The sequence below is a fragment of the Aedes albopictus genome, chromosome 3 (genome assembly GCF_035046485.1).
Source record: "Aedes albopictus strain Foshan chromosome 3, AalbF5, whole genome shotgun sequence".
Lineage (NCBI taxonomy): Eukaryota > Metazoa > Arthropoda > Insecta > Diptera > Culicidae > Aedes > Aedes albopictus.
This window is the reverse complement of record NC_085138.1, coordinates 405,368,196-405,382,186: the sequence shown is the minus strand read 5'-3', so window position 1 is coordinate 405,382,186 and position 13,991 is coordinate 405,368,196. Positions and strand designations below refer to the sequence as shown.

Below are 13,991 nucleotides of genomic sequence, written 5' to 3'. Positions count from 1 at the left end.
TTTGACCGCCCAGAAATCGTGCTTTTCACAAAAGTAGTTTTTTTTCTTCGTCGTTTTGCAGAACTACTCTTTTTCTATCGATTTTTATTCCTGCATACCTGGATTAAACAAATATGCATGAAAATACGACAGATAAGACTTTTTCAACATCTAGAGTGATTGTTTACTTTTTGTTTAACTTATTGCGGCGTTTTTTACAAACAACTCCAATCAAAGCTGAGGCTCAGAAATACACTCGATCATAAAAAAATAATTACATGACATATTTTGAGGAAAAAACAGCTGAAAAAATATGTAAAACTAATGCAGAAAAACTGCACGATTATGCTGATTTGTCCCGAAAGGGATATGCTTAATCCCGGTGATCTGTAAAATATGATGGTTAATAGAATAAAATTGATATTCACGTGTTAATTTGTTCGATAATTATTAGAAAATGCGTTGTGCAGTCATCCGATTCGAAAATATATTACGTTTTGATGACGAATTATTTTGAAACTTACTTTTTCAATTCTCATGATAGGGTGACAAAGGGTATTATCGGCAGGTTTGTTCTCTTCGTCAAGGGGGGTTTTTATGGGCCAAACTGCCTGAAATTTGGGCACATAACTCAGCTTGGTTGGGAAGGGTTTGAGGCCAACTTTGAGATCAACAGGTTTCAAAAAAACCCCCCATGGCGAAGAGAACAAAACTGCCGAAAATACGTAAGTTCCCCTATTATGCATTTGGTCCACTCTGACTGCACACTATAATCGATTTTTGCAGATCAATCAAAATTAAATTTAACTATAACTCTTGTTAATTGTAATATTAAGCAAATCGGGTAGAAGTGCCATGTAGATAATGTAATATCATTAGCGGAGCCAGCTTTTTCTTTTTTTCTTTCTCACACTCCTAAACATACTTCGCTCTTTCTCTTGCACGCTCTTGAATTTCGACCAAATCTGGGATCCAATGTAATGAATGCAATCTTGAAAAGATTTTTTTACTTTATATAATTCCTTTTATCATTGCTTTTACGCTAGATTTTCAAGTCTGTTACAAACAATTCGGTGGATAGCGACATTGTTCCTAGTTCCTAGTTCTGATTATTGTTCTAGCAGAGAAAAATAGATGTAACACTCTGATAATTCTCATCGTGCACCGATTTAACGGGCCATTTAAAAATTTGATAGTTGGCCAACTGTCCATCCAAGGCGGTTGCATCGTTTTTGTTCGAGTTTGACGTTTGCTCACTACCGCCACCTTGTTAATGGTCGGCCAAATTCAGTCATTTTAGTATTGGGTAAATATGTTTCCATGACTATGATTTGAATCGAAAAATGTTCGAAGTGTTACGTCATTTTGTCTGTGATTCTAAATTCACCTTCCACAACTATATTAATACCTTCATTAACATATTTGTAATAAAGATTAATAATTTTTAGGCTTTTTTAGGGCAAAATTTATTTTCGTTATGAAGGGCCTCCACAACGCTGTGGCCCCAGACGACCACATTTGTAGATCTGGCCCTGAGGAAGACACACATTATTCTTAGATAATTCTCAGGGTCTGTAGAAAATCTGATTTTTGCCTATATGATAAATTATGGGTTTTCCAAAAATTCAAACATAGGTATTCGATTTTGTAATTTAAATTGATGCCAGTATATGTCTGACAAATGTAACACTAGGGAAACGGCACATGTAACAATATTAAGAAAGTCTGTTGAAACACTAACAATATTACCACGTTTCAAAAACAATGATAATAACAATAATTAATCATTGAAAAGAACACAAATCTGGTTAAGAGATCGAAGTAGGCTTCGCCGCGATCGGACGTGTTATTTTCCGCTTGTCACGCTTTTTTCGCAATCCTGTTTTGTGCGGTGTTGTGAGAATTTGGCTGGTGCTACGCATGGTGCTACGCCCTCCGGAAGCAGTAAGCATGTGATTTTCGGAATCTGTGGGAAGCTGCAGGGAGCAGACTGCGCGTGCAAACGGTTTTGGATGTGTTAGGATTTTTTCTATCGCGTTTTACCCTTCTTACACCCATAAGAAGGGTATAAATATCGCTCGAAAAACCGACTTTCGATCCGAGGCCCGGAGGGCCGAGTCTCATATACCAATGAACTCAGCTCGACGAACTGAGCAAATGTCTGTATGTGTGTGTGTGTGTATGTGTGTATGTGTGTGTGTGTGTATGTGCGTTACAAAAAAAAGTCACGCACGTTTCTCAGCCATCTGTCAACCGATTTGAGTTCTCTTGGAAGCAAATGAAAGCTACTACATCCTAGTAGAACGCTATTGAATTTTTTTTCGATTGGACGTTTGGTTACCGAGATATCTCTCGAAGAGTACTTATGAGTCATATTTCTAAACTTTTTAAGATTTTTGACCAAGTGTATCATAATAAATATTTCGGCCGTTTGTCAATCGATTTAAGTTCTCTTGGCACCAAATGAAAGCTACAGCATCCTAGTAGATCACCCAGAAATTTTTCTTCGGTTGGACATTTGGTTACAGAGATATCTTTCGAAGAGTACTTAGGATTTATACAATTATACTTTTTGAGATTTTTGACCAATTGTATAATAATAAATATCTTAGCCGTCTGTCAACCGATTTTGGTTATCCTGGCACCAAATGAAAGCTACAACATTCTAGTAGAACCCTATACAATTTCATTAGGATTGGACATTTGATTACCGAGATATCTTTCAAAGAGTACTTGGGAGTAATACAGGTTAACTTTTTGAGAGATTTTGGACCAAGGGTACCATAATAAATATCTCAGCCATCTGTCAACCGATTTGGGTTCTCTAAGCACCAAATGAAAGCTACAATATCCTTGTATAAGGCCCTGAAATTTTATTTTGATTCGACATTCGATTACTGAGATATCTTACGAAGAGTATTTCAATAAATTCTTTTTTATTATTATATTCACTTGTTATCTTGCATTAGTTTTTCACCAGTCTATGGGAAATTATTTTTCAATAAATTATGCTGATCTCATACAAAGTTGTATTCTAGCAGGTTATTGTTTTCAACAAAATTATAATTAGCAAATTACAAATACACATGAATTTTATGAAAACTAACAATATGTTAAATAAAAGCTTTGAATTTATATATTGTGGGAAAAATGCAAGAACCGGACAGCCAAAATATCTAGTTAATGCCAAAACTGATTAGCTTAGTAGATATATCATATTTGTCCTTTTTACACCATAACCATGAATACCAATTACTTCGGAGCTAATTTATTCGACTGATTAAGAGATATTAGACAAAGTGCATCTCGCTGATTTTCTTATCCATTTGTTAATCGATTCAAGATCTTTTGGCAGTTAACAAAAGATACAATATTCCAGAATATGTAAGCTATTTTTTTAACATTCCATAAAGAATTCTAGGAGGTGTCTGGCATTTCTGGTAAGTCCATGGTCTGATGCTATTTAGGGAACCAATTCACTAGATGTCAAATCCACAATATTTTCTAGAACTTTTGGTCAATCACACAAAATAAATTTGCTTAATACGCATTGTCTGCGCCAATAATTAGTTTAATATTTTTGTATTATGTTGCGAGTGCCACCCTAGTGCGTGGTCACTCACTCTCAGTGTTTATACATTACTACAGTCCACTACTATTAGCTACAACAGCTGACCGCCGCACACTGTTGCGTGCGTACGGTTAATAGAATATGCTTTGTAGGTACGATCGCTTCACGATCGGTAGGCTCTCTGTCCACCTCTGCAGGATAGAAGCAGCAGAAAGATAAACACTGAGTTAGTTAGAAATATACCTCCGCCGCGATCGGAACTACGTTGTTTCCCTTAATAAAGTTTGTTTTGATTCGACCCGCGAAATAAGTGTTTTCAAGTGACGATATCACCGCGTACATCCGAGACGCTTCTATGTGCGTTAACACGCATAATACAACAATATTTTTAATAAGTGTAAGAAGGGTTCTGTTCACCATAGGTGGATTAAATCGGGTTTTTTCACAACGTCTCGTCTCGTTAAATTAATATGCGGCCTGCAAAATGACGGGTGTTACACCTTCGAAGTGCGGTTAGGAGTTTCGGGAAATATTCTGCAAATTAGCGTGCTAATTTCTTTCCTCATTGGTGAACAAGAAAATTAAAACAAGTGTGGGCCGTACTTGAAAAACCAAATACATGAAATTGATCAGAAAAAAGAAAAATGTGATGTGATAAAGTGAAGGCACTGTGTAGAGCTTTCTTCCGGTGTTTTGATTGAAAAAGCATCAAAAGTCATAGGTGATGTGTGGCGAATTTGAACCAAGATAACTTGGCGGGGACGTTGTTGTGCGCATTCAGATTGTGAAGATTCAATGCCGGAAGTGTTAAGAGAATAATGCAAAGAAATCAACACGGAAAATTGTCTTACGGACATTTCTTGCGAGTACACCCGAAATGTAAAGATAGTGCTGCTGCTTATGGAAGACACAATGTTACAGTGTCCCAATAATCAAGTGAATGCTGCGTTTTATCACAGTTCAAGTGGAGAAATCATCTGGCTACGTGTTAGGAACTGCATGATGGTCATATTTGGGTAACATCATTTGTACTGTAGATTTAATGTGATAATTTTGAAATATGTGTTCCTGTAATAGTGGGAGGGATAAGTATTTTCTTTTCGTTTCAGAGAGCGAGTAAAGGCGCTTAAGCCTAGGCATAAGGGCCAGGGCATGAGGGGTAAATACCTGTGTCCCATCCCAGGAATCCAAGGACCAAGGGGTGACATTAACCTTCTTAGCAACGTCACTCCCACTGTTAATGTTTCATATTTATGCTTCGTATACAGAACGGTTGGTACGAGATGTCCCCGTTCTTTGATTTCAATAACAATAACAACGCTGCACAGTAGGCCTGGCCGCTTTAATGTTTGTAATACATCTTAGATGTGCTGCAAGGATTAATAATGACAAGAAAAATGATGGAATTAGTCGATTCTATCATTTTCCAGGATTCTTTCAATGAATGGCTGTGTATGTGTAGACTAGACTAGACTAGACTAGAAAAGAACACAAATCTGGTTAATCGCTGGACGAAGCCTGAGTAGAAGTTTGAGAACGTGGATTTTGCTGAGTAGAATTTTTTTAGGTGCATTTTGCTCGCGCGATACAATGGCACCACACCGAGAAAAATTTCTACTCAGTGGCTAAGTTGGTCTTACTCAGAAATCGAAAAATGCTTTGTTTTTTATTCAGCTTCCGTTAAAAGTGGGACAACTCATTGGCAATGGGTTGTCTCTCTTTTAGCTGAAACTGATTAGGAAAATAAAGAATTTTTCGACTTATGAGTCAGACCAACTGAGCCACTGAGTAGAAATTTTTCTTGGTGCTCGTTTTTGAATATGATGTACCGCAGCAAATAAAATGCTCGCGCAATATAGAAGGAAGGCCCATTGCCATGAAGAAAGGAAGGGAACGTCCATAAATTACGTCACACTTTGAGGGGGGAGCGGGGGTTCAGAAAAGTGTGACAACCCATACAAAATTTTAGAGGTCCCATACAAAAAGTGTGACATAGGGGGGGGGGGGGGGGGGGGGTTGAAAATGGTCGATTTTGCGTGACGTAATTTATGGACGTTCCCAATCAGTGAAACGAATTGCTATTATTTGCTTGACTATAGAGTTATTATGACATTTTGACGATATTACTGTTTTGTCTGTCGGTATTTTTTTTTCAAATAGGTTCCTTGAGAGTTTCTTCAAAGAAATTGCCATATATGCGAAAATATGATTTTTTCGATATGTTCTCGGCCTAGCGGGCTAAACCGAGTATGCAGTCATCTTCTCATAAGTCTAATTTACCATTCTGGAAAGTTTGGCGATATTACTTTTTTGTCACCCGAACAAAAATTTTCCAAATAAAGCTTTCTTCAAAGAAATTGCCATAAATGCGAAAATATGATTTTTTCGATATGTTCTCGGCCTAGCGGGCTAAACCGAGTATGCAGTCATCTTCTCATAAGTCTAATTGACCATTCTGGAAAGTTTGGTGATATTACTTTTTTGTCACCCGAACAAAAATTTTCCAAAAAGCTTCCTTGAGAGTTTCTTCAAAGAAATTGCCATATATGCGAAAATATGATTTTTTCGATATGTTCTCGGCCTAGCGGGCTAAACCGAGTATGCAGTCATCTTCTCATAAGTCTAATTGACCATTCTGGAAAGTTTGGCGATATTACTTTTTTGTCACCCGAACAAAAATTTTCCAAAAAGCTTCCTTGAGAGTTTCTTCAAAGAAATTGCCATATATGCGAAAATATGATTTTTTCGATATGTTCTCGGCCTAGCGGGCTAAACCGAGTATGCAGTCATCTTCTCATAAGTCTAATTGACCATTCTGAAAGTTTGGCGATATTACTTTTTTTGTCACCCGAACAAAAATTTTCAAAAAGCTTCCTGAGAGTTTCTTCAAAGAAATTGCCATATATGCGAAAATATGATTTTTTCGATATGTTCTCGGCCTAGCGGGCTAAACCGAGTATGCAGTCATCTTCTCATAAGTCTAATGGACCATTCTGGAAAGTTTGGCGATATTACTTTTTTGTCACCCGAACAAAAATTTTCCAAATAGCTTCCTTGAGAGTTTCTTCAAAGAAATTGCCATATATGCGAAAATATGATTTTTTCGATATGTTCTCGGCCTAGCGGGCTAAACCGAGTATGCAGTCATCTTCTCATAAGTCTAATTGACCATTCTGGAAAGTTTGGCGATATTACTTTTTTGTCACCCGAACAAAAATTTTCCAAATAGCTTCCTTGAGAGTTTCTTCAAAGAAATTGCCATATATGCGAAAATATGATTTTTTCGATATGTTCTCGGCCTAGCGGGCTAAACCGAGTATGCAGTCATCTTCTCATAAGTCTAATTGACCATTCTGGAAGTTTGGCGATATTACTTTTTTGTCACCCGAACAAAAATTTTCCAAAAAGCTTCCTTGAGAGTTTCTTCAAAGAAATTGCCATATATGCGAAAATATGATTTTTTCGATATGTTCTCGGCCTAGCGGGCTAAACCGAGTATGCAGTCATCTTCTCATAAGTCTAATTGACCATTCTGGATAGTTTGGCGATATTACTTTTTTGTCACCCGAACAAAAATTTTCCAAATAGCTTCCTTGAGAGTTTCTTCAAAGAAATTGCCATAAATGCGAAAATATGATTTTTTCGATATGTTCTCGGCCTAGCGGGCTAAACCGAGTATGCAGTCATCTTCTCATAAGTCTAATTGACCATTCTGGAAAGTTTGGCGATATTACTTTTTTGTCACCCGAACAAAAAATTTTCCAAATAGCTTCCTGAGAGTTTCTTCAAAGAAATTGCCATATATGCGAAAATATGATTTTTTCGATATGTTCTCGGCCTAGCGGGCTAAACCGAGTATGCAGTCATCTTCTCATAAGTCTAATTTACCATTCTGGAAAGTTTGGCGATATTACTTGTTTGTCACCCGAACAAAAATTTTCCAAATAAAGCTTTCTTCAAAGAAATTGCCATAAATGCGAAAATATGATTTTTTCGATATGTTCTCGGCCTAGCGGGCTAAACCGAGTATGCAGTCATCTTCTCATAAGTCTAATTGACCATTCTGGAAAGTTTGGCGATATTACTTTTTTGTCACCCGAACAAAAATTTTCCAAAAAGCTTCCTTGAGAGTTTCTCAAAGAAATTGCCATATATGCGAAAATATGATTTTTTCGATATGTTCTCGGCCTAGCGGGCTAAACCGAGTATGCAGTCATCTTCTCATAAGTCTAATTGACCATTCTGGAAAGTTTGGCGATATTACTTTTTTGTCACCCGAACAAAAATTTTCCAAAAAGCTTCCTTGAGAGTTTCTTCAAAGAAATTGCCATATATGCGAAAATATGATTTTTTCGATATGTTCTCGGCCTAGCGGGCTAAACCGAGTATGCAGTCATCTTTCATAAGTCTAATTGACCATTCTGGAAAGTTTGGCGATATTACTTTTTTGTCACCCGAACAAAAATTTTCCAAATAGCTTCCTTGAGAGTTCTTCAAAGAAATTGCCATATATGCGAAAATATGATTTTTTCGATATGTCTCGGCCTAGCGGCTAAACGAGTATGCAGTCATTCTTTCATAGTCTAATTGACCATTCTGGAAAGTTTGGCGATATTACTTTTTTGTCACCCGAACAAAAATTTTCCAAAAGCTTCCTTGAGAGTTTCTTCAAAGAAATTGCCATATATGCGAAAATATGATTTTTTCGATATGTGCGAAAATATGATTTTTTCGATATGTTCTCGGCCTAGCGGGCTAAACCGAGTATGCAGTCATCTTCTCATAAGTCTAATTGACCATTCTGGAAAGTTTGGCGATATTACTTTTTTGTCACCCGAACATTTTTTTTTCAAATAACTTCCTTGAGAGTTTCTTCAAAGAAATTGCTATATATGCGAAAATATGATTTTTTCGATATGTTCTCGGCCTAGCGGGCTAAACCGAGTATGCAGTCATCTTCTCATAAGTCTAATTGACCATTCTGGAAAGTTTGACGATATTACTTTTTTGTCACCCGAACAAAAATTTTCCAAAAAGCTTCCTTGAGAGTTTCTTCAAAGAAATTGCCATATATGCGAAAATATGATTTTTTCGATATGTTCTCGGCCTAGCGGGCTAAACCGAGTATGCAGTCATCTTCTCATAAGTCTAATTGACCATTCTGGAAAGTTTGGCGATATTACTTTTTTGTTACCCGAACATTTTTTTTTCAAATAGCTTCCATGAGAGTTTCTTCAAAAAAAATGCTAAATATGCGGAAATATGATTTTTTCGATATGTTCTCGGCCTAGCAGGCTAAACCGAGTAAGCAGTCATCTTCTCATAAGTCTAATTGACCATTCTGGAAAGTTTGGCGATATTACTTTTTTGTCACCCGAACAATTTTTTTTTTCAAATAGCTTCCTTGAGAGTTTCTTCAAAGAAATTGCTATATATGCGAAAATATGATTTTTTCGATATGTTCTCGGCCTAGCGGGCTAAACCGAGTATGCAGTCATCTTCTCATAAGTCTAATTGACCATTCTGGAAAGTTTGGCGATATTACTTTTTTGTCACCCGAACAATTTTTTTTTTCAAATAGCTTCCTTGAGAGTTTCTTCAAAGAAATTGCTATATATTCGAAAATATGTTGACCATACTGGAAAGTTTGGCGATACATCCCAACACATCGTCTAAGGTCTCTGCTCAACATGGCCTCATGGTGCTAGCATGTGAGCGCCTCAGACCTTGTGACAGTACGGTTGCCCGCTTACAAATGCGGCAGTTAATCTTTCAGGACGCGCGCCATCAAGCAGCTGAAATTGCACCACGCTTGCGCTGTATACGACGAGCGAGGTTTTTTGTAGTGTTGTACTATTTACAACGGTGCGCGTCCTGAAGGGATTACTTCTTGCTACTTGTGATATGTGTCGAGGAATTTTGATGGAGCGTAATAATAGTATTATTATTAAGCAGATGAGCTTTCGTCATCATTGCGTCAACCGATATGTAAAAGTGCATAACATATGTCACAACAGGTCCTGGTCAACCATTAGACGAAACCTGAGTAATAGTTTTTTAAAGTGCATATTTCTGAGTAGCAATTTTGCAGGTGCATTTTGCTCGCGCGATGCAGCGGTACGATGCTTGTGATAGACAATGTTCCGCTGTAAATATCATGATTGCTCGGGCTATTCAGCGGCACGGGTTGCTCGCGCACTTGCTCGCGCATCTAACGGCGATTTTCTGCATTTGAAAGAGGAACAACAGTTTTATCATACACTCAAAGAAGTTTTCCCGGAAATAGCCGGAAAATCAACTTATTTCATTTTGAATGCACGGTAAAGGATTCCACCAAATTTTTTTTTCAATATTTTTCATATATTGTATGGAAAACTCAACGTCAATTTGTTTGGGTTTCAAATAAACAGAATAACAACATTAACCTTCTTTAACAAACTGCATCGTTAAATTGATTGAAAATCATTTTTTTTCATGTTGTACGGTCAAAACTTGCACGCGCTGTGAGTTATATCAAAGAAAATGGCCAAAATTCAGCTTCACTAAATCTCTTCTGATAAGCGTAAACAAAACATTTGGACCTTTCTTAGCTGTCAAACGATTACATGACAACCAGGCTTGTTATTTGCTCCCACAATGTGCCTCAAATGAACGTTTTTGCTCTCTTTATCTTTGTGCGTTCCTACCGAAGCCGTTTGTGCGGGAGCGATGCACATAGAGAGAACGGGAGCGAGACAAAGAGAAACTTCGAGCCACTTGAATCAACACAAAGTGTAACTTTTTTGTGCCTCATTTTTGAGGAACCCGGTAAGTTGGTGGACTATTTTTATGGCGTTGTTCGCAGTATGAGCTCGCCGACCGGGTGGTATGTCATAATTGCACATATAAATACTTATGCAATTGTTAATAAATGATTTGTTATCACAAACATATTCATGTTTACTCCCGGCGTACACAAAGTGCCTCAATTTTGAGGAAACGCACTTTTTTGAGCAACCAATTCGCACGTTTTTCTGAGTCACAAGCTGCAAGCAGGAAGCCAGGGGGCCAGCAAAAGGCAAAATCCCCGTAGCTCACAACAAAAACACGTTCAAAATTGTTTGTGCTGAAAACTGATGCGTTACACAATTTCTTACTGATTTATTTGCTATCTTCGCGTTGTCGTGTAATTTCGAACGATTGCACGCCAAAATTTTCGTAACCTTTTGCTAGTTTTACACGTTTTACTTAAGTAATAACTTATGATAATGACTAATTCGCAGATGTCGTGCACTTCCCAGATCTGTCAGAGTGCCCAAAAGTGTCAATTTCCCAAACATGTCAAATTCATGTGGGCTACGGCACATCTATTCGTGGTTGACGTCCGCGCTACCCCGCTGCAGGAAGCTGAAACAAAACGAGAGAAAATGCTCTAGCTTTGAATGCGGGAGCGCGGAGCAGATTTTTTGTTCTCTTGTTTTGCTCTGAGGAGGATTCCATGCCTGATGACAACTACATTGGACCAAAACATAACGGAAAACTCAATTGATTCATTTTGAGTTTTTCCACTTATGATCAGGTTTCGATATGATTTACTCCAATGTGGAACGTTTGGTTATCTCTACCGAATGTTCTGTTTATTTAACCGAACTCAGTAAAACATGTGTTCAATAAAATTCCTATAAAATTTGTATTTCCAGAAACCAGAACAGCTGAAAAGTGATTTCAATAAAACAGAAGTAAAATAAGTGTTTATAAAGGACTAATTAGAACATCCAGCAGTACTAAAATTTAAAAAGTTCTGCTTGACGTTTATCCGCTCATCGTAATTATATAGAAGCATACTCTACCCAAACAGTTTCGATAGATTTAAAAAAAATAATCACATAACAATACGAAACAAAATGCTTGATTTTATTTCACTTAATTGAAAAGTATTTTTTTGAATGCCCGTGTAGCTGCCGGCTTAGAATAGCACTACGGACCACTTGTTCCGGAGGTAAAAGTCCACCAAACAGGTAACCCCAATCCAAGGTGTCAGCCCAAGTAACAATTCAAAATTATTAATAAGCATGTCAGTTGATTAAATGTGCTACAAAGGCTCCGACAGTTGTACAAGAGTATATGTTGAACAAAATGGCGAATAAATGTTTCATGCAGTGGAAACTGCACGTTTGTTAAACATATTTCTGCTCATTGAATAACCAATGGTATAAAAGTTTAAAGACAGTTGCTTAGGTGCCGTTATTCCATATAAGATCTTCAATGGAACAAGTAGCTTATTTAAAGTTTAACAACTTTTGCTTGATCATTTTACTCAACTACACTGATATAGCTTAATAACAAAATGTTACCACGTTTCTTTAATACAAATGTTACACTTTTATTCAAGCAATGTTGATTAGCAGTGGTACTGTGTCACTTAATTATCGTTGTTCGCCATGCCCCTTTATGTAAACACGATTGCTGATTAGGAGCCTAAAAAGAGCAACCGCGGCTACAAGCTTGAAGACCAAACAAACTTCTTCCAGCAGCTCTAAATATCACACTTTTCACACTTTTAGAAACATTCTGACTCACCTTTTACATTACACGCTCCAACGACAGCAAAATTGGCAACAAAAATACCAGAAAATGTAGCTTAACCCACGAGCGATCACGCTGTTGTATTTTGTACAACACGTTGAAAAAATCTCGCTTTTTGTGTTCAGCATAAGCGTGGTGCTGGCGGTGGTGGCCAACCGCGCGAGTTACGGAAGGTTATTATGTTTCCAGTTCAAAACCGAATTAGCGACATTTTTTCTTTGACTTCCGCTGCTTTTGCCATGCGTTAAACACTATGTCGGAAGTGGGGCGCTGTATTGTACACCTGGTGCTCTATACAGCGCCCCACTTCCGACATTGTGTTTAAGGACAAACGTCTTGAAATCCCGGTTCAACAGTGCATCAAAACTTCAGACGCACAAATTTCAAGAAGCAAGCTTCAAACAACAGTGCGTTTTATTATTCTGTTCTTGCTCACTTGTAATAAGCTTAAAATAAGAAGATCAGGTGCGCTGGTTTTGTTTACGAAGAGATTTGTGCGCTCGAAATCGTGAGTAGGTGCCAAAGTCGGCCATTGTGGCGGCCATATTGGGATTCCAACAAGTCTGTCCTTAACGCAAGGCAAAAGCAGCGGAAGTCAAAGAAAAAATGTCGCTAATTCGGTTTTGATCTGGAAACATAATAAGAGGATCCTGGGCGGCTCCTCTTTTTGGTATTCACAAACTACTCTATCCACTTTGGTGCCACCGGTCAAACCGGGCTCAGCTACTTTATGTTCATATCTTATAGCTGCCTAGAGATATACACAAGTTTTATTTACACATTCTCCTCCCGGCACAAAACAGGAGCAGTGAAAATAAATAAAGTTCACTTGTCTGGACGTTGAAATAAAAAAAGTTCGAAGCGATACCAATCTCACAACACAACACCGTGAATTACTGACAGATTAGCAAAATAATTAGCGTGCATGCCTTATGATTAAACGTTGCGGATACAATTATTCAAACATTGATCAACTTCAATGTTTATAAAGACAATCAGTTGAATACAATATTTAAGCAATGTTTAAGCAACATATGTACGGTAATGTATTCGACTCAGGGATTGAATATTTATATACTGCTTTAAATCTGCCGATTCATGTAATTCGGATTGAAGCAGAGCGGATGCAGACGAGTGTGAACCCAAAGGTCCAGAGTTCGAGTCTTTCCATTGATGTGATTTGTCCCATAAAATGTAATAAAATAAAGATATTGGGGGTACATAATAAGAGAGAGAGAGATATTCCAGACACAAATGCAGAAATGTAGAAAGTTAAATCATTTTCTCATTTTATTTTTACAATGATATTGAAGAAACGTTTAAGAATCGTTTTTGTAGCAAATATAAAACCATTTCTATAAATAGAAATATATTTCGTAAGTTGCATCACGGCTCCAGCATGTTTTGATTGTATTATGGTGGAATAAATATCGAAGAAAGCTTGTTATTATGCACTATGCTGCTAGTGCATAATAATGGTTTCTAAAACCATTCTTAAATGATTAAACAAGAAGCGTCATACAACATTGTTCAATAAACGTTGAAGAAAAGTTTATGATGTTTGTGTGAATTGCTGATGGTTCTAACGTTGAACAAGAGTTTCACAACCGATGTACGATCATTCGATAAACATTTATTTCATCATGCTTATAGAACGGTTGATGTTGAATAGATTCTCATTTTTGGGCGAACAAGAGTTGAAGAACAGTTTGAGAAACATTTCTTAAAGCAAAAATTGTTTCTTGGGAGGCGACCCGTGAAACATTTCCGTTCCGTACATTTTTGTAAAACGCCCAACCCGAATGAATGTCAAATTGAGTTTTAAGAATGAATTTTAGAAGTTTGGTTTGAATTATTTGTTTTAATTACGTTTAAC

The 13,991-nt window shown here is 37.3% G+C and overlaps 1 protein-coding gene across 1 annotated transcript in view; it reads right to left on the bottom strand.

Moving 5' to 3' along the window:
- Positions 1–352: 352 nt before the first annotated feature.
- The window catches only part of LOC109411415 (limbic system-associated membrane protein), a 127,657-nt gene continuing 114,018 nt past the window's right edge, over positions 353–13,991 (bottom strand). Inside the window, exon 8 of the mRNA XM_062858260.1 lies at positions 353–366. Within this exon, the coding sequence (XP_062714244.1) occupies positions 353–366 (14 nt within the window). The remainder of the gene's footprint in view (positions 367–13,991) is intronic.